Here is a 21,051-nt window from a genome sequence, read left to right as displayed (position 1 = left end):
CGCCTTGTGACCTACAGTAAGTCTCCTGGGATAGGCTTCAGGTCCCCCGCAACCCTGTATACAAGACAAAGTGGTATAGTCGATAAGTGAGTAGAATTATTTCCTTAAAGACATCCTTGCTGTGCAGCAGTCATTTGTAAGTGCCTAAGACTTTTGCACAATACTGTACATGGGTAATGAAGACATTGCGTTCTTAACTTATTTCTATACTTTTTTTTTTGATAATAGGTACTTCAATGGTTTTCAATTCATCTGTTCTACTTGGTTTAGACAACTTTACTGAATACTCATTGGTAAGAGAAAACTGGAAAACCATTTGTAATGGTTGTTTTTTGCTGCAAATGTATGTTATGAAAAATTTTAACATGTACTGTAATTTCTTTACCTACCATCATTTTTCTTATTTATTCAGTGTACTATATGTGCTTTACTTTACACATAGTACAACTTTACAGTTCTGGACTGGACAGAGTTGAGCAAATACGAGTGTTTAAAATATGGTGGATCTCTGGTGGGGAAATCCTGCAAGTATGTTCCTGACCTGGCTCTCATGTCCTTCATCCTGTTTTTCGGCACCTATTCAATGACTATTTCCCTCAAGAAGTTTAAGTCCAGCCGCTACTTCCCTACCAAGGTTTGAATGAGCCAACAACATATTGTAAAATAAGAAAATGATCTAAAATTTGTCACTTTACCCTTTTTTCCTATTTACCCTCAAACCTGCTGAATCTTGTGAAAGTATTAAAATAAAAGTAAACTATATTGCACTTTTCAAAATATGTTATATACAAAAATGACCTGAGATCCATTTTTAAATAGTAAAAAAGCATGTGGGTTATTACTTGATGAACTGTGAAACTCTATTTGGACGTTAATTATATTAGGGGAACATAAAACCTATTTTAAAATATATTTTCCTGATCATCATATTTATACCATTTTTTATGTTTACCTTTTCTACCCCTTAAATCTCAACCTCATCCCTCAGTGGCGTACCTTGATTGCAGATTTTGCCATTATTATATCCATTATGGTCTTCTGTGCCCTGGATCACCTGATGTCCCTGGAAACTCCCAAACTGCATGTGCCCACTGAGATCAAGGTCTCATCCTTACGTGTCTTACGTGTCTCATCCTTGCTATACCCTTAAAGAAGAGATTTTCTTTACTCACACTTCCTCTTTTTAAATAAATTTGAAATCTAATCAAGTTGATAATCGACTGCAGCAGTTTTAGAATATTATGTGTTTCAAATGCTTTTTTCTGCTCCTACTTCAGCTCTTTGTATACGGTTGTATGTCTACTATTTATATGTCTTTCTTATTCTTTTCTGTAAACGTGTAGCTTCGAAAACTCATCACTGATTTTGCCATCTTCACATCAATCATGACTTTTGTTGGTCTTGATATTTTAATCGGGCTTGAAACACCTAAACTTATTGTGCCTACAGAGTTTAAGGTATGATCCTGATGATATGAAGTCATGCATTTTAGTCAAGGACTATTATTACTATAAAAATTTCCATTATATTTAATGCACATTGTTTTCATTGCTGTGTCTGTATATAGCTTGGTTTCTAAATGCAGTTTAAAATAGTCCTTAAATGAATTGCATGTCAAAAAGCATGGGTTAACATTAATGTCAGGGGAAAAAAATTCTCTCTTAACTATGATTTTTTTTGAATCGCAACTTATTTGTGATTACTTGTCATTTGTGTCCATCTGTTTAACTATAGCCTACTCGGCCAGATCGTGGTTGGTTGGTCATGCCAATTGGAAAGAACCCCTGGTGGATGTATTTGGCTAGTTTTGCACCTGCTCTTCTTGTTACTATCCTTATTTTTATGGATCAGCAGATCACTGCTGTTATTGTAAACCGCAAGGAGAACAAACTTAAGGTACACTATGTTAAAAATCTATCTCTCATACAAATTGGTGATATAGATTTAGATAAATAGTATGGCTAAGAAATTATGACCTTTTATATGTACACTATATGGACAAATGATGTTGTATTTAAATACAATTAAAAACAGCTGCCACTCTTCTTGGATGACTGTCCACAAAATTTTGTGGGAATTCGGACCCATTCATTTTGCTGAACAGGTCAGACACTGAAGTTGGACGAGGCCTGGCTCGCAATCTCCATTCCAATTCATCCCAAAGGTGCTGGTGGGGTTGAGTACAGGGCTCTGTGTAAACTCATTAGAAAAAGGGCCTTTTCCAAACTGATGCCGCAAAGTTGGAAGCATAGTATTTTCAAGATTGCCGTTCACTAGAGATAAGGGGCCTGATTGAAACACCTGAGTTCAATAATTAAATACTTTTGTCCATATAGTGTATATTTTGCCCTTATCACTGCATTTCATGCAACATTATATACCAAAGCTTAATGTATCTTAACTCAGTGTAATTAAAGAGTGGTACATACCAAAAGTACATGGTGCATTTATTTGTAACATATTTTACCAATTTTTTACATGTTGGACTTGAGCAGAAAGGAAGTGGCTACCATTTAGACATGTTTTGGGTGGGAATCCTCATGGCTGTCTGCTCTTTCCTCTGCTTACCATGGTATGTAGCAGCTACAGTCATCTCCATTGCTCACATAGATTCTCTTAAGATGGAGAGTGAGTGTAGTGCTCCAGGGGAACAGCCACAGTTTCTTGGAGTACGGTAAGTCAATAATAAATTAGTATTACAATTATAATAAAATGATAATATATTACAAGTAATATATTATTTAATTGTTAAAATTAAAACATTATTTTCATTATTTATTTATTTATTAAATACATCTACCTAAATTTTTTCCTCATTTATCACAGAGAGCAGAGGTTGACCGGTATCCTTGTTTTTGTTCTCACTGGAGTTTCCATTTTCCTTGCTCCCATACTGCAGGTGAGTCTCATAAACATAAGTTAGTTTACTTAAGAAAGAACCATGGTCTATGCATCTGGTTCATCATGTCATAATGTGAATTTCCTTATAATTACTTCTCTGATTTGCATCTTCTCTGGTTTGTGTATTTAGACATACATACAATGCCCAGGCAAAAAAAAAAAAAGTCAAACACTAAAATATATCTTTGGACTGCATTTTGCTTTTATTATGGCACTTTTGCTTTCACTGTGGCATAATTTCGATAAGCTTCTGTCACAACATGTTACAATGACACAACATTTATTTTTTTAATCCCAAACATTCTCAATGTTGTAAATCTGGACTCATTAGACAATAAGTGGTCCACAATCCATCAGCAGCATGGTGGCAGTGATTAGCACTGTCACCTTGCACCTCCCGGTCCTGGGTTCAATTCTCCTGTGCGCAAGGAGTTTGCATGTTCTTCCCATGTTTGGTTGGTTTTCTCCCACATTCCAAAGACATGCAGATTAGGCTATTAGGCATTCCCAAAAATTGCCCATATTGTGTGAATGTTGACCGGAGGTCCTTCCACAGTTGTACAAAATGAGAATAAATACAATGGTCACCATTGGCCGCCATGGTCCCTAGTTGGACTACAGAGGTTCTTGGATGGATGGATGGATGGATGGATGGATGGATGGCCAGTCCATTATTTATGCTTCATAGCAAATTGAAGCCTTGTTGCCAGATGAATTAATGACTGCAGTAATTATCCAATGGAAGGTGCTTACCTATTTGTTGTTGTTGTTTTTTTCTTCTTTTTTTGCGGGCAGCGTGTGTTTAACCAATCTGCCTTTTTCTAGTACATTCCAATGCCAGTTCTTTATGGCGTGTTCCTGTACATGGGTGTAGCATCTCTTAGTGGCATTCAGGTACTCTCTTTCTCACACACACATGTCATGTCTACCCATAAACCAAACTGTATCCTTAATCTCCCTTTTTCATTCTTAAATAAAAATGCTTGTAAAATGCCTTTTAAACTCATCCAGACCAGTCAAATGTCTGCAAAAAAGTCAAAACTGTCAGAAATTCTTACTTTTGTGGGAATACCAGCACCTAGCCCTCTACCCTGACCACACATACACTTTGCTGTTCTTTTCTACAGAATATTTAGATGAGTTTTTAGATTACACTTCCTCTGTGTTAATGTAAAGGAGCTTTATTATGTTGTTTAGTTTTGGGAGAGGATCAAGCTAATCCTGATGCCTGCCAAACATCAGCCAGACTTTGTTTTCCTCCGCCATGTGCCTCTGCGCCGGGTGCATCTCTTCACCTTAGTCCAGATTACTTGTCTGGCTGTGCTCTGGATCCTCAAGTCTACTGTGGCAGCAATTATTTTCCCTGTCATGGTAAGGTCTATGCTTTTTGTGTCCTCCAGATTCCTTTATTACTTTTTATTATTATTAATTGTAGAAAGGAGAGAGAGAGAGAGAGAGAGAGAGAGAGACTGTTCAACTGGTTGGCCAGTTTAATATTTAAATCTCTTATTAAAATAAAGGAGCTTCAGATGAACTTGTTATTGATTTCCAGATCCTGGGACTGATGGTAATCAGAAAGATGCTTGACCTTGTCTTCTCGCAACATGACCTGGCTTGGCTGGATGACATCCTCCCAGAGAAGGACAAAAAGAAAAAGGAGGATGAGAAAAAGAAGAAAGAGAGAAAGAAAGCCAAAAGGAGCAAACATGACAGTGATGAAGAGGTTGGTGAACAAATAACTCCTGCTACACACACACACATTAACATGCTAACCCACTCTGTGTAAATATTTTGTAATTAATACTTGGCATTCATCACTTCTTTTTACAGTGTTGCTAAAGAAGCACTGTGAATCTTTTACTGCAGTCTGTATGTGATTTATCTAATCTTCACTTCCCTTATACCAGCCCCAGCATGGCATTTGATTATTGTGGCCTCCATATGTACTCTCTGAATGTTCTATGTTTAATTTAGCATGTAAAATTCGTTGAATGGCAGTAGATTGTAGTATCTGCATCTCTCCCAGTTGAAATGTCCCAGTGATAACCTTCCCTCAGTGAAGATCCCAAAGGAGCTGTCAGAATGTCCATCATCCTCCCTTGACCCTCCTGACACACACCCTGCTTCATCTAACTGTGAGTGAAGCTTATAGTTCCTTCTCCTGATGTCAAAAGTGACTATTATATGTTTCATATGATATATAAATGCTTTGATCATTAGTACTGAAATAATAATAGTAATAATAATAAAATCTATTCATTTTAGAGATTAATTCGGTTTGATATGAGAAAGCTGTCCTAAGTACACAGCCTGGCCAAAAAATCTTCACATTTAATTTGAATGATGTTTTAACTGCAACAGTTATTTTAAGCCTAACTTAAATTAGATGCAGTATGTAGCTTCTAATTTCTTATACAACCATGTCAAAACCTTTAATCAGTGGTCATGAACAAAACTTGTTACTGTGTTTCTTAAGAGTCCCATCTGAAGAGTGACAATAGAGATTGCTGGCATTTGGTTAAAAATGCTACAGCAAATTATTAAAACCTTAAAAAATAAAGTGTCCTATTCCAGAGCACAGTGTGTTTTAGGGTAGGAAACACATGAAGCGGTGCAATCATTACACATAATGCCCACATTACAAACTAAGAAGGCAGAAACGAGGTAAGTGAGGGGGTATTCGGGCAAGGTTGAGTATGGCCCACCCAGGGTTAGTGCCCAGCATTTTTTTCCCGTAAATGCCCCTTCTTTTATTAACAAGATGGATGACGACAAATTGCAGATTATTAATAAATATATGGACAGCCATGTCATAATATAAATGGAGACGTGGCTCCATGAGAATATCCCAGATGCAGTCGTGGAGCTAGCAGGCTATGCCAACTACTAAGCAGACCACAGTTTTGACTCGGGTAGGATAAGAAACGGGGTAGTGTGTGGTTACATGAAGACCATCTTTTGTAACAACACTGCTGTCATCATCAAACTTTTTTGTCAAAATCAAGCCTTCTAATTTGCCAAGGGATTTTTTTTGCAGTCTTCATTGTGTTTGTATATGTACACCCACAAGCTAATGCTAAGCTAGCCATGGTTTAACTGCATGATGCCATTAGCACACAGCAAAACAGCCACCTGGAGACAGTTTTTATTGTAGCAAGGGTTATCAACCACCCTAATATTAAGTCTGTTTTACCTGAATTTTACAAAAATGTTTACATTGGATGAAAAAGTGGAGATATACTAGAGCCGGTGTACGCAAATATACCTGAAGCCTGTAAGAGACGTTTGTCCCATCATAATTTCTTAATTTTTTGGGCTCCATAATAATTCAATTCAATTCAATTTTATTTGTATAGCGCTTTTAACAATTGGCATTGTCCCAAAGCAGCTTTACACAATCAAAATAATTATTTAAGTTTGTATGGAATGTGAGTTTGTATGAATCAAAATGGTCAGATAGTCCTTAATGAAAAAGCCGAGGGTGACAGTGGCAAGGAAAAACTCCCTGAGATGGTAATAGGAAGAAACCTTGAGAGGAACCAGACTCAACAGGGAACCCATCCTCATCTTGGTGAAACAGAGAGCAGGAATTGATCTGCATTCATACTGTGTGTTAGTTGGCAGGCAGTTCAGCATAACAGTTGATGTTAATTGATGTTAATATGGAGTCCAGTAGTTATTGAAAACTCAGGTAGACATGTATGAACTATCGAACTGTCAAGTCCTCAGAGAAACAGCTGCCAACACCAGTCGAGGCCAGAACCGTCTTCTAGGTAGCGAGAACCATCCCCAAACACGAGGCGCATCCCAAAGAGACACACGGGGCATCCATGCGACGAGATCTCCAACCAGAAGCGGGGCACCAGGATGGGTCAGTCAGGTCCGGGGGGGCAGAGGGAGTCTGGATCACTGGCAGCTCAGGAACGACATGAATAGCTCGACAGAGAGAGGGAAAGAGAGAGAGGGGAAGAGAGGGAAGAGAAGGAACGGGAGAGAGAGCAGAAGAGGAGAGATAACAGTTAGAATACAAACCTGTTATCAGTAGATCTAAGCCTCAGAAAAAGACAGCAGGTCACAGTGACCTGGTGCTGAATGAATACAGGACACATGGCAGGAACAGAAACAGATGACCACTAGGAGTATAGGCAGATAGACCGAAACAAAATCCAAATACTAGCTAAAATTCACAGGCGGGCAGATTTGTTAATTTATCAACAAGGAACAGGCTGAGAACTGGTCAAACAGGCAAAGTCAGAATTACAGGCAAATTCAGAGAACAGGATGAGAACTACTGAGCCCAAACACTTTGAACAAACAATTTGGAGTGGATTGGTCAAATTAGTGTACTGCAGCTTAGAGGCGAAAAGGGTGGGTAAACTATTAAAGGAGGAATGGTTCTGTCTAACAGTCAAGGCAAGTGGCACAAACCGAATGTTCTCCATTAGGGGCAATTGCAGCATAGCTGTGATTGGGATAAGCAATGGTGAAACAGAGCAGAGCATGTTTCAGGTGTTTCAAGAAGAACACAAAATAGATATCATCAAGAGAAAGAAAGATTATATGGATGTACTAAAGCAGCATCTCAAGACATCAGACAGAAAGTTAAAGCTTGATCACAAATGGGTCCATCAAATTAACAATGACCCCAGGCGTACTTTCAAAGTACGAACTTTGAAAAACAACATGTGTGACACGTATAAAGTGATCAGAAACAGATCTTATTAATATCTCTTTCTATTACTGCATATGCACAACACACATTACCAGTGAATCATTATCATGTATTCTGGCTTAACACTCACACTTGGATTAGTGATTGAAAAAAAATTTCCTTCCTGCTTCACACTGGTCAATAGACAATATAAAATAAAGCTTATCACGTCTGATATGTCAAGGTGCGACCGCCAATTTATATTTAGTCTTTTTTAAAGTTCCTGTTTGATGTCAAAAAAAAAAATTGCCATGTTTTTCCTGCTGATGAAGAACTTATTATATACTGTATTTATTTATCTTTTCTTCTAATTTATTCATTCACAAATCTGTTAAATGTGTTTTAACTCCTGTTCACTGTTCCTTAGCATCACTCTGCGTATGAAGATATCCTGCCCTCCATCTCCAGCTCGGCCTGCACTCCATTTAGCCATTTATCTTTAGGTGGAGCCCAGTGGACCAAGATTTACCAGCAGCAGTGTGAGATTAGCAGTGAGACCACATTGCAGTGAAATAAGAATCTTTTTTGTTGTTTTGGTGAAATGTTTATTAAAGGTGAAATAATGCCTTAGTTTGGCTAATAAATGTAGAATTATTTTCATCCTTAGCTAACATGTACAATTTTATGGACAGCTGTGTTTGTTCGCAGCTCTTAAATCACAGGTTGTATGAAATGCACAACTGAGCTCAGAAATCTATGATAGTAGAACAGCTACTACATAAAAAAATTTAGTCATGTGTTAAATTCAACTGTAGGCCTTGGTGATGCTTTAAAATAAAAGCAAATAATTAAAACACCCCTAAGCAATACAGATCTTCAGTCAACCCTGGATTTAATAATAATAATTATTCTAATTATAACAATAATAAATACTGTACTATAGTTTAAGAGTGTTAGTTGTTTATACTAGTCCCTTGAATAAATGTACTGTATGAAAATGCAACCAGTTGTTACTGTAAGTCCTGCAATGCTATCAATAAAGATGTGTGTGTATATATATATATATATATATATATATATATATATATATATATATATATATATATATATAAAATCCACTCAGAGTACATTCATGTTGAAATATTATTGTACATGTACACAGACAAACATTTACATAGTTCTTACAGCTGTTCATCTTAACATACCAGATTTCAATAATCTTTTAAGGTTGTTAATTGTCACAGATATTAAGATGTGTTGATGTGTGAACAATAAGATAACTATATGCTACTTTGGCAGTCTGAGTATAAGTACTTCCATTTTGGTACTTGCTGATACCAGGTACTGATACAGATTCTTATTCATCTATTGTGCATTTAAACTGGGGAGATCAAATATTGGTGTTAAAGCTTATGGGAGAAATGTGCTTTGCACAAAGTTGAGCAGCTTTGGAAGTACTTGCCTTTCTTTTTTTCTTTATGGTAAGGAAAAAAACTTGAATTATAATAATTATTATTTATTCATTAATTTATATAATTTTTATTATGTAAACAGAGACTTTACTATCACATCAAACAGCCAAGGCACACAAACCAAACGAAAAACAGATTACAGATTTTTTTTCCTTCTACTTTTTTTTCTGTTTTTTATTATAATTATTATTATTATTATTATTATTATTATTATCTGATCATTCTAATCAAAGGTAAATACATTTTATTGGGCAGGAATTTAGCTTGAAGAGGAGAGGGCACAAGCTGACCTGATTGTGTATTATTGCCCTATTGGGTGAGCAAAGTCCTTGCCATCACCAAGTTTCTAGAAAAACTGCAGCAGGTTTTTGAATAGCTAAATAAGTCAATGTCTGCTTTCCTTCTATGATAGAAATAAAATTTTCTGCGGTACTCAATGTAACTTCCCTAGTCAGTAGATCCACTAGTAGGTTGAGCAGTGGATCAATGTGGGCTAGTTTGTGCCATAGCATTGGGTTAGATTATTTATAACCAATGTGCTTTAACTATATGTAATTTTTGGAACTTGGGACTATTTTCTTAGTAAGTAGGGCTTTATGTAAAGTGAATCAAATCCCAATGAAAGCATGAGTTTGATATATATTTTGTTAAAGGTCAACCAAAATATTATTGATACTAAATTTGCATACTTAAATAACCACAAACACAACTACAGGCTGATTGTGTATAACCCAAACCATTTTATTTTATTTTATTTTTATTTTTTTTGCTTTTTGCACATTTGTGCTTTTTAAAAGCCTTTGGACTCATAGAAAATATGCACAAAAAATTTGCTATTGAATGACTGTTGAACTCAGCTGAATGGACAATAGAAAAGTGCAGATCTGTCAGTTGCCCTGGATGTATGTGCTTTGTTGAAAATTGGAAAGTGGAAAAATTTCTATTCTATATGCGCCTACAATGTGTGCCATGGTTTCGGTATAGCTGATGACTTCTGCTTGAAAACTTGGACTTGAAACTAATGGAAAAAAGTAGATTAAAGCCAAAGAGAAAGAATATATTCAAAGTACTATAGCTTTGTAAACATAAATTTTTCTTTTACATTTTCTTCAGCAAAAAAAAGTTTTTGTTAATTTCCTGTTAAAATTAATTTCTTTTGTTTTGATTAATTTTGATTAATTTTGTTAATTGATTAATTTCTTTAAAATAGTGCATATATGCTCATTTACACACTATAGGCAATTAGGGAATGCCAATCAGCCTAATTTGCATGTGTTTAGTTAGACTGTGGGAGAAAACTGGAGTAACCACAGAAAACCCACCAAGCACAGACCCTGGAGGTTCAAGGCAACAGCCACTAAGCCACTATATGCCACCTAAATCCCATTTCAGTGGTTTGAAAAATGTGAAAGGTGGTTTCGAAAAGATGTCGATGTTACCTGCTCAAGTGTTCATAGCTGCCACAATGATTCGGCAGCCTTTACTTCTGCCTGTTTTATGCGCCGTTGCTGTAGACGCTCTGCAGTCTGATCCAGGGTTTCAGTAGTCATTTTCGCCACAGATGAGCTGCCTACCATTACCGTTGGTAAGGTATGCCTGTAACACGCCCATAGTATGACGCAACAGCTGATAATTCCCTGTAACTGCTGATAATTGCAAACAAATTTGTTTTATACAGTATGTAGATGTCAACAATGTTAGATGTGTATCAACATTCTCAGGTAGGAATGTTTGGTGTTTATTTTTGTTTTTTTGTAAATTGTTACCACAATAGGCTGCTAATTGTTACCACAATAGGCCCACTTGGTTCCCCTTAGTCTAGGTGGTGTAGTAGTTAGCACTGTTGCCTTGCACCTCCAGGGTCCGCGTTCGATTTCCGGCCAGGCTCAATTCCCGTCTCTGTGTGCATGGAGTGTGCATCCCCCTGTGCTTGGTGGGTTTCCTCCGAGTACTCCCACAGTCCAAAGACATGTAGGTTAGGTTAATTGGTGTTCCCAAATTGCCTGTAGTGTTTGAATGGGCGTGTGAGAGTAATTTTTTTTTTTTCAAATTAAAAACGTTTTCTCCCAGTTCTCAAGAATGACTGAACCTTGCTTATAACTTACAAGCAATGTATATTCACATTTGAGACAGTCTGAGACATAATACATTCAAATCTACTTTTTTTTTTTTTACAAAAAAAATCTTCATTTACTCATTTTCATGGAAAAACTAACAAAATAAACAAATTGTGTATTTTTTATGCCTGAATGAACTCCTTAAACAAATTAACCTTAAATTTGTTAGTGACAACACAAAAAGACACAATTATGTAATAACAATATGATTTTGTAAAAGCTACATAATTGTTTGGAAAATATCTGCCGTGGTGTTTCCAACCCTTCAAAGCATTTTGAAGGATTCTGATATATGAAAGAAAGAAAAGAAATGTATAGTACAATCTAATGATAGCAACTGATGTCTTTTTCACTAATGCTATCCAATGATGTAAACATTAAAGCACTTTTTGTAAGTCGCTCTGGATAAGAGCGTCTGCCAAATGCCTAAATGTAAATGTAATGCCCAAAAATGACAAATATTTTACACACTTTTGAACCCTTATGAATTTCTCACACCAGCAGTAGTTGGCATGGTGGTGTAGTGGTTAGCACTGTTTCCTTGCACCTCCAGGTTCTGTGTTCGATTCCTGGCCAGACTCAATTCCCGTCTCTGTGTGCATGGAGTTTGCATTGGTGGGTTTCCTCCGGGTGATCTGGTTTCCTCCCACAGTCCAAAGATATGCAGGTTAGACTAATTGGTGTTCCCAAATTGCCCGTAGTGTGTGAGTGTATGTGTGCCCTGTGATGGATGGCACCCTGTCCAGGATGTACCCCGCTTAGTGCCCAAAGTCTCCTGGGATAGGCTCTAGGCCCCTGTGACCCTGAATACAGGACAAAGGACAGACGTTGATTGAGTGAGTGGGATATCAGATGTCATGCACCCTAACAAGGTTCCCAAGGCTTTTGGAAGAGAAACAGGCCCACAGCACCACCTCCTTCACCATACTTCACAGTGGGCATCGGGTGCTTTTCTGCATACTCATCTTTTGTTTTATGCCTGACCCAGGCAGTGTTTGTTGCAAAAATGCAACAAACAGCACACAGTCTCAGTTGAAGTCTCAGTAAACTCCAGACATTTAGGTTTGTGATTGTAGGTGAGAAAAGGCTTTTTCCTTGCATGCATCCCAAACAACTTGTTGGCATGTAGATAGCGTCTGATGGTTGTTATGGAGACTTTGTTACCCCAAGATGCCTCTTTTTGAGTAAGGTTTGGAGATCTTTTTTTTTTTTACTTCTCTTACCATCCTCCTCACTGGGCGTGGTGTTTGTCACTGTTCCATTTTTTTTTTTTTTTACTTTTTAACGATTCTTTTAACTGAGGGTCATCGCCTTGCACCTCCAGGGTCCGGGTTCGATTCCCACTTCGGTTCTGTATGCGTAAGGTTCTCCCTATGCTTGGTGGGTTTCCTCCGAGTACTCCGGTTTCCTTCCACAGTCCAAAGACATGCAGATTAGTCTAATTGGCATTCACAATTTGCCCGTATTTTGTGTTTGTGTGTATGTGTGTGTGGGCGTACCCCACCATGGATTCACACCCCTTTGAGGGTGTAGCCCACCTCGTTCTCCAGGACCCCCACGACCCTGTATACAGGATGAAGTGGGAGAGATGGTGAGTGGGTGAATGAAATGCTCTGGAATTGCATTTCTATGTATAGTGTCTGCATACATAGAGAGCTGTATCTTAACACAAAAGTACATTTCCTTGAATGTGAACTCAGTACCCCTGCCACAGCAAATCTGCCACCTCCCCGAGTTCACGAACATGACTTTCGAATTGAGACTTTCTTTGGCTTTTCCTGGTCGGTTGCCGGAAATTACGAGTTACAATCTCTAGTTGAACGCAGCATTAACAACCCACGAGTGATTACATCTTAACTACGTCACTTGGCGCGCCTCCCGCGCTCTTATTGGACAAGAATTCCATTTCCGGTTGATGGAACAGCAATCCTTGATGGTGGAGTAGCGATGGGGGAAATATATGGGTTCACGAGCAAATTCAGTTCCTATTCGATGACACAGCTAAACGAATTACTGGAGGACGATGAGAAGCTCAGTGAAATTGTTAAGGAGCTGGACGAGGTAAGAGATCGCTGGGGACAAAAACAACCGCCGGAGTCTCTGGCTGGCGAATCTCCTCTCCTTTGTCACGTAATTATCTCGCTACAAACAGCTTGGCGTCTTTTAGTGTCGTCTATATTCGCTATTGTTTAACAGCACGTTAAGAGTGTTGGCAGGAGTCGTGAAAGTAATGAAGCACAGATTGGAGCTTCTTCTGGGTCTTAAAACTCGCTTCTGTTATGTAATGCGATGGCAGGACAAGACGACTTTTGTATTGTCCTGTAGAGACAAGCGTCTCAAAGTGGGATGACTGACTGTATTACAAAACAAACAATGATTCTACTGTGAAATAGTGTGTTATTATTATTACTACTACTACTAGTGGTTATTATTCAGTTGTCGTACATGTCAGCTGGTTACGTTAAATACGAGGGTAAGAACTAAGTTAATGTCGAAAAACCAACTGTTTATTATGTAACTCTGCAAGGTGCTAGGGAGGGGGGCGGGGTGCTGGGGTCTCCTCACACACACACACACACACACATTTAATATTATAATTGCGATTCTATAAATATCACGGTTTCATAAAAAACAGCCGAAATACCAACAACAGCCCCTGTAACATTAGACCATTGTTCAACTACAGCAGCCAAGTCCCCATAACATTAACATTCAAATTTTATTTGTCACATACACAGTACGATATGCAGTGAAATGCTTAGACAACTGCTCGTGACCTAAGAATAAAAGAATAGGAAATAAATATGAAAATTAAAATAAAGGGTAAGTTTAACTAGGGAAGAATAAAATAAAAATATACAAATGAAAGTTAAAAATAAAATAAATGTACACAAAAATACACAATATAGAAAATATATGGAGAATATATGAAAAAATGTAAAACAATAAGAGCAGCCGAATAAATGATAATAAAAGAATAGTAATGTCCATGGTTGTGCAATCCACCATTTTGGCAACGTTTTTCATTTAAAAGCTAAGTGCAGCATTTAAACAATACAAACCTACTTCAAGGTTATTCAAGATTATTTAACATTTGTAATTAAAACAAACTTGGCAAATAACTTGCTAATTCACTCAGAGTTTGAAGAAAAAGACTAATTAGAGGCTTTTAACACACATGGCTTTTGGAAATTTAATGCCATAAAATGTGTTTCTGCTGCGCCACTTGTCAGCTTCTGCACTCAGTACAAAATAATTTTATCTGAGGCTGATCGGCCAATCACCGGTCATGGCCAATTAAACTATAAACCAGCAGATTGTGGTCCCTCACTGATCGACTGATTCATTTCTAATATAAACGTAAAAATGTTGGAGTCAGTGTGGCAATACGTGAATCTCCACAAAAAAAAAATCACAATTCATAACTGAATCGACCCCCTCCCCTCCTCTAATGCATACATTTTTTACAAAAGATGCACACACAGTCTCGCTTTTGCCAGCTTTTAAGTTATTTTCCAGCTTCTTTAAATTTAAGCTTGTGGCATTTAGCAGATGCCCTGATCTAGAGTGACTTTCAGAAGTGTCTTGTATTAGTTAAGATTTTTATTTTTTAAGTTTTCCAGTATTACACAATGTCTGCGTAAAGTGCAATCATATTTAAGGTTTAACATACCAAAATTATATCGATCACTGCACTCGTATGATAGTGGTACATTGGGCATTAAATAAAACAAAAAAGTGCATGAGTAGTGTCATCTAACATTTACCCTAGCACAAGCAAGACCGCACAGCCCAATGTCATGTGCTCCTGATCTTCCTTTTCCATTCAGATGCAGGAGATGCAGCAGACTAAAGAGATGACCATCGCCAGTAACCGCAGTCTTGCAGAGCAGAACTTCAGCCTCCAGCCCAGTTTGGAACAACAAAAAATGCAGCTAACCAAGCATTACTGCCGTTTACAGGAGCTCTATGAGGCCCACCAGCTCCGCAAATGCACTCTTGGTTAGTCTCACTTGACTTGAGTTAATCTCACAGATATTATGTTATAAACTAACTGTGTGCAGCACTTTTGTCCAGTTCCCTTTTTCTCCCAACAATGTTAAAATGTAAAATATTTAATTTAATTAGTCCTGATAAACCAAACTACTCCTTAGAATTCCTTGAAGCCTTCAGGGTATTTTGCTGGCTTTAGATGATGTTTTTCTGGATGTTTTACACTGGTCCAGAAGTTTAAATAAGCAGCTAACATGAGAATAATGGAGCCATATCAGTCTAATTTATTCAGCTTCGAAGTTGGAAAGTTGTCTAATGGACGACAGTCCACCACAATCACTATTTGCATGAACATTTTCTCTCTTGCTCTCATTTATTCACACACATTGGGACAGTTCATTAATTCATTACTGGCATGCTTTTTGGGAGATGGAAGGAAATTGTCCTCTGTTAAATCTATTACAATCTATTACATTGCTGTTGAATTCTAGAATCAGGTTGGACAGAAGGTGCTATTTTCTTAAAACAGCAGATCTAACAGAAGTTAATGTACACTGTCTTTCATATCACAGCTTAGTAGTATGATGAGTTAAACACAAACCGATGAGGGAGCAAGTATTTTAAAGCCCAAGTAACAAAAGTAACCAGAACTAACAGAACTAGCTTAGTGGATAATCAACAACATTAAATTTTAAAATGGATTAACCACTAGGAAAAAACATATTTTAAATAAATGATAAATTGTAACTATTGGCATAGGGAAATAAACACTTTTGCCATGTATTTACAGGAATAAACTTTGAGGTGGTTACAGTAACCTCGCTTGAGACTTCACAAAAGTCTACACAAAATGAACACAATTCTTTATCTGTTCCTGCTGTGGCCATCCATGCGTGGAAGTGCGGCACTCAGATTACTAGATTTATGTAGCTCCTAAACTGTTGTAAAAGTTGTTTGATAATGGAACAAACTGTGTTTTTATTATTTTGGGGTGATTTCTGGGTAATCAAAATGTCAAAATGTTTCTCACAGTAACCCTGTTATTGACCACACTGTTGTGCACTTGTATGAATGTGCATGCTTGTGACTTGGGAAGTCGTGGTGCACACTGCAAAATGGGCCTCATCCGAAAGCCCATGTGTAATTCGAACCCTGATTCTGTCTGCCAAGATGCCTAGTTGGAATGAGTTTCACAAGACAATGACCTAAAAAAACTGCAAACACAAGGTTTTTGTCAGGTGAAATGTGGAAGGTTTTAGACTGGCCAAGTCAATCACGAAACCAAATATGTGATGTGATTTTAGGCGCATGAATCATTCTGGATAATGCTTGGTGTTTGTAATTATTTTTGTGTTTGCTCAGATCACCACTCAGGGAAAAGCTCGCTGGACACACTGTTGGCCCTACTACAAGCTGAAGGTGCCAAAATTGAGGAGGAAACAGAGGTAAAATCTGTTTTAACATCAGTATACATCATCAATATATAAGCGTTATGAATATTTTAATATCAGTATTATTCAATATCTGCTATTGATTATTCAGCATGTGCAGTGAAACTAATAGCAAAGCTTTTATAGGATAAGAGCATAACCTTATGTTCACATTAGCCACCAAAAAAAAACAAAAAAAAAACACTGGCGACAATTTATTTTCTCTATACATTCTTGACACAGACAAGTGATTGTAGTAACAATCCAACAAGTGCCATTTGAAATTGAGCTTTTCCTAATTTGATGGCATTTTTTTTATCTGACATCTTAATTTTCATAATGTTATGGCTTAATGGTTTTATATAGCTATATATTACCAATTCTTATTGGAACTAAAGAAAAAAAAGTTTTTCAGCCTCAGATCAACCAAAACAGGTCACACAAGTTTACTTGTCACTTGGTAATGTGAATGTAGTATGTGAAATGTTTCTGGCCCCATTAATGTTGGGTTAATTCAAAGCATAGCACCTTCGTTTTATTCCTGTCAACATTACTGTTTTTACATTGATTATTATTCTAAATTACCTAATGGGCATTTTAGAACATGGCAGACTCCTTCCTTGATGGTGAGTTGTCTCTGGACACCTTCATCGAAACCTATCAGAGCAAGAGAAAGTTGGCTCATTTGCGGCGTGTGAAGATCGACAAGCTGCAGGAGATGGTGCTTAAATGTTTCCAGATGCCACAAGCATCCACAGAGCATGGTAATTCTCAGACGTCCACCTCCACTGCACCCTTCCATGACCAGGTTAATGGCTCCCCACTTGCTATGAGGGCAGCACCTTCAACTTCAGCCCATCAAACAGGGCAGCAGATCACTTTACCCTACCCAGCAACTCCTTACCCTCCTGTCCAAATGCCCAGCATGGTGCCATCCTACACAGGTCCACTAACGCAGTCGTACACACCAGCATTTCCTCAGAGGCCTGGTCTTCCCCCGAGGACTGGCTTCATCATGCAGTGAAATAATACTCAAGCATTTTTATATGTAAATTAATTAACCTGGGCATTTACCCTGTTGGTAAAAATGAAGTTTTATGTAAGCACTTTGGTCTTGTACAGGTTTATCCTCAAGTGTTGATGGATTATTCTAAACTGTTCTTACTTTATTATTATTATTATTATTATTATTATTATTATAAATATTTACCTTTATCCACAAAAGTGACTAACAATGTCCAACAAAATAAAAATAAAAAGTAGTCCTTGGATGTTAAAACCAACAAATAATGGAACTAGCTCTGCAAAAAATCCCCAAGTTTTACATACGAGTGAAATAGTGTGACCAGTTTAAAATGATCAGAAGTATCAAATCCTAAACTGATCATTATATACAGTACCAATCAAAGGTTTGCACATATCTGTCAATGGTTTGGATACAAATTTCAATTCATTTTCTACATTCTAAAACAATACTGGATTTTTTTTTTTTCAGAATAAAATAACATATGGATTAGGTAATTATGAAACAACAGTCAATTGTTATTTTAACACAAAAAGATCAGCTCTTCTGGAACAGTTCTGGAACACTATTGTCAAGTGCATTTGCAAAACTAGTCAAGCACCATGATGAAACTGGCCCTCATGAAGACCATCCCAGGAAAGCAAGACCAAACTTAACTCTGCTGTGGAGAAGTTCATTAACAGTTACCAGCCTCAAAAATCACCAATTAACAGCAGCTCAGATTACAGTGTTAGGAAGGCTTTGCAGAGCATAAGTAGCAGACACATCTCAATATCAACTGTTCACAGGAGATTATTGCATTGCATATTTCAAATGCCTTTAGTATTGTTCTGCAATGTAGAAAAACATACAAATCAGGAAGGGTCATGGAATTAGATGGTGTATCCAAACATTTGACTGGTAATGTGCGCTGTCTGGCAAAAAAAAGTGGCACACTCCAAGTTTTCATTGACTTAAGCTATGATTATGGTGCATGGTGTGATGGTTGCATTCATATGCAAACATGATTCCCTCATGCTCACAGATCCATGCTCTCACAACTTGAATCCTGGAGTAACCTGGTCATTCAGTACATTCAGGTCATCAGATGTCTTAATTTTATTGCCACATATCGTTGCTGGGCCTAGCTAGATCTGACCAGCTGAAGCAACCCCAGATCATCGAGATCATCCAGAGGCTCCAGAGGCATGATGGATGCATTGCTTTATGTGCTTCCCTTTTTACCCTGACACACCTTTTGCTTTGAAATAGGATTAATCGGCACTCATCAGACCATATGACCTTTTTCCTTTGCTCCAAAGTCCAATCTTTATATTCCTTATGCACTAACACGTGGTTTTCTTATGGCCACATAACTGTTAGGTCAAAATCCCAGAGCAAAGAAATGCTCTTACTTTCACTATTTCATAGCTGTAATTTCTACTGTTAGTTTTTGAAACATGCATCTTTTCTAAGCATTTAAGTAATTCCCGTTCACATTTTTTTTTCTTACCACATTTCTTCCATGAAGTTAAAGGTTCGGTACAGTCTTTAAAGGTTTTAATAATGTGTTGGACAGCTTTTAACCAGTTTCAGTCATTTAAAATCATGTTTATTGTTTTTCGTTACTTGATGCAGACTAATAATTTGACCTTTTTAAAGTGGTGACTTTTTTTTTTTGCCCGAACAGTGTGTTTGTGTATACGTCTATACTTTCCTTATGTAATTTCCATATAGAATTTACATTTCCATATGTGTATATACATCTATATACATATAGAAGTTCTCCAAAGTGAGTACACCCCTCACATTTCAGCAACCACTTTCTTATATGTTTTCAAGGGACAATACTGTAGAAATAAAAATTGGGTATACTTCAGTAGTTGATGTGCAACTTGTATAGCAGTACATATTTACTGTCTTTTAACAATAACTCAACATGCAGACTTTATTGTGTAAATAACTGTCAACGAAAATTTGTCCACCCTAAGTGAACCTGTCAAAACTGTGTCAATATTTTGTGTGAGCTCCATTGTTCTCTAGCACAACCTTAATCTTCCTGGGCATTAAATTTACCATGTTATTGCTGGGATCCTCTTCCACTCCTCCATAGTGATATCACAGAGCTGCTGGATGTTGGACACATGGTGCTTCGCCACTTCGCACTTGGGTGCTTAATAGGGTTTGGGTCTGAAGATATACTTGCCCACTGACAAACACGTGAACATTAACTATAAGACATGTGACTTTGCATGGTGAAAGATGTACAGCAGTTATCACTTAGGGTGAACTCACTTTTGTTGCCAACTATTTTAACAATAATGTTCAGTTATTTTCAGAGGACAGTAAATCTATATTATTATACAAGCTGCACAATGACTACTCTAAAATATATCCAAGTTTAATTTCTATAGTATTGTCCTTTGTCTTTAATGGCATGCCAGCTTCTACTGCTATATTCATGGCGAGAGTCAGCTTTTGTATTCAGTATTATTCGATATTAAAATATTTAGTTATTTAATATTAAAACTAGATAAGATGGTAAAGTATTGTCCTTTGAGAAGATATACTGAATTGTTTGCTGAAATTAGAGGTGTGTACTCACTTTTGTGTGTGTGCATGCATGCATACAGTGTGTGTATGTGTATATATGCAGTATGTGTGCACACATACACAAGCATTTTGAGGAAAATGTAAATTATATAAGGAAGGATTATGCTGTGCAAGTAAGGATATATGATGCATTCAAAGAAAGACACAAGAGCTAACCCATTTGTGCTGGATTTTGGATTTAACTGGCCAGTAACCAAAGACACTTTACCTGCCTCTCTGAAGCATAAGATTTTATTTAATTTTATTTTTAAGTCATTGCCATTCTAATCTGTCTTAAAATTGTAACAAAACAATTAGAGGTAGCAGAAAATTCAGCATTAAGCTCTGAACCGATCTGATTCAAATCATGAAGCGTTACATGACTTGTAATGTTGTAAATGGCATTTGTACTATGCAGCTCTTTTAAACTTCCCCACTGTTTTTTCCATCCAACAGTGGAACTCTAGGTGCCTGTACAAAGTCATGGCAAAGTTGTACAGCCTTACATATGTTCTACATCTGGGGAGGTCTCAAAATCTCTATTGAAAAAAAAAATACTGTGTGATTCTTATCAATTTCGTCTATGATGAAATTATTGATAAGGACTAAAGTCTTGCTGCATTCAAATGAACAGCCATAACTCAAGTGTGCCTTGCAGAAAAGTTAAGTTGAAAAAAAAAATTCCTCTCCTTAATATTCAAAAACGAGTTTGTCCTTGGTGTCTGTCAGCTACAGATGGTGTCGTTATAGAGTAATGCACAGTACAATTCTGTGGTACACTACATAGATTACTTGCGTATAGTATATTTTAATGTTTTCTTTAGTGGTGAACTTTTGAAAGTATGTGACTTTTATAAAAATGCTAATTAAAAAAAATCAGTACTCAAATATC

At 37.1% G+C, this 21,051-nt stretch overlaps 2 protein-coding genes across 2 annotated transcripts in view; both read left to right on the top strand.

The window, feature by feature from the left end:
- The window catches only part of slc4a5b (solute carrier family 4 member 5b), a 28,286-nt gene extending 19,692 nt beyond the window's left edge, over positions 1 to 8,594 (top strand). Inside the window, exons 15-26 of the mRNA XM_053516200.1 lie at positions 229 to 293; positions 443 to 634; positions 989 to 1,102; positions 1,344 to 1,457; positions 1,735 to 1,896; positions 2,496 to 2,674; positions 2,827 to 2,899; positions 3,727 to 3,795; positions 4,099 to 4,272; positions 4,454 to 4,624; positions 4,928 to 5,036; positions 7,980 to 8,594. Of these exons, the coding sequence (XP_053372175.1) occupies positions 229 to 293; positions 443 to 634; positions 989 to 1,102; positions 1,344 to 1,457; positions 1,735 to 1,896; positions 2,496 to 2,674; positions 2,827 to 2,899; positions 3,727 to 3,795; positions 4,099 to 4,272; positions 4,454 to 4,624; positions 4,928 to 5,036; positions 7,980 to 7,996 (1,439 nt within the window). The 3' untranslated portion in view covers positions 7,997 to 8,594. The remainder of the gene's footprint in view (positions 1 to 228; positions 294 to 442; positions 635 to 988; positions 1,103 to 1,343; positions 1,458 to 1,734; positions 1,897 to 2,495; positions 2,675 to 2,826; positions 2,900 to 3,726; positions 3,796 to 4,098; positions 4,273 to 4,453; positions 4,625 to 4,927; positions 5,037 to 7,979) is intronic.
- A 4,454-nt stretch (positions 8,595 to 13,048) lies between these two features.
- vps37bb (VPS37B subunit of ESCRT-I b) lies at positions 13,049 to 20,573 on the top strand. The gene is made up of 4 exons (XM_053476232.1): positions 13,049 to 13,202; positions 14,972 to 15,143; positions 16,497 to 16,579; positions 17,166 to 20,573. The coding sequence occupies exons 1-4, from the start codon at positions 13,089 to 13,091 to the stop codon at positions 17,586 to 17,588; spliced, it is 792 nt and encodes a 263-aa protein (XP_053332207.1). The 5' UTR covers positions 13,049 to 13,088; the 3' UTR covers positions 17,589 to 20,573.
- The last annotated feature ends 478 nt before the right edge of the window (positions 20,574 to 21,051 follow it).

Source organism: Clarias gariepinus, chromosome 17, assembly GCF_024256425.1.
Source record: "Clarias gariepinus isolate MV-2021 ecotype Netherlands chromosome 17, CGAR_prim_01v2, whole genome shotgun sequence".
Classification (NCBI taxonomy): Eukaryota; Metazoa; Chordata; class Actinopteri; order Siluriformes; family Clariidae; genus Clarias; species Clarias gariepinus.
This window is presented reverse-complemented; position numbering and strand designations above follow the sequence as displayed.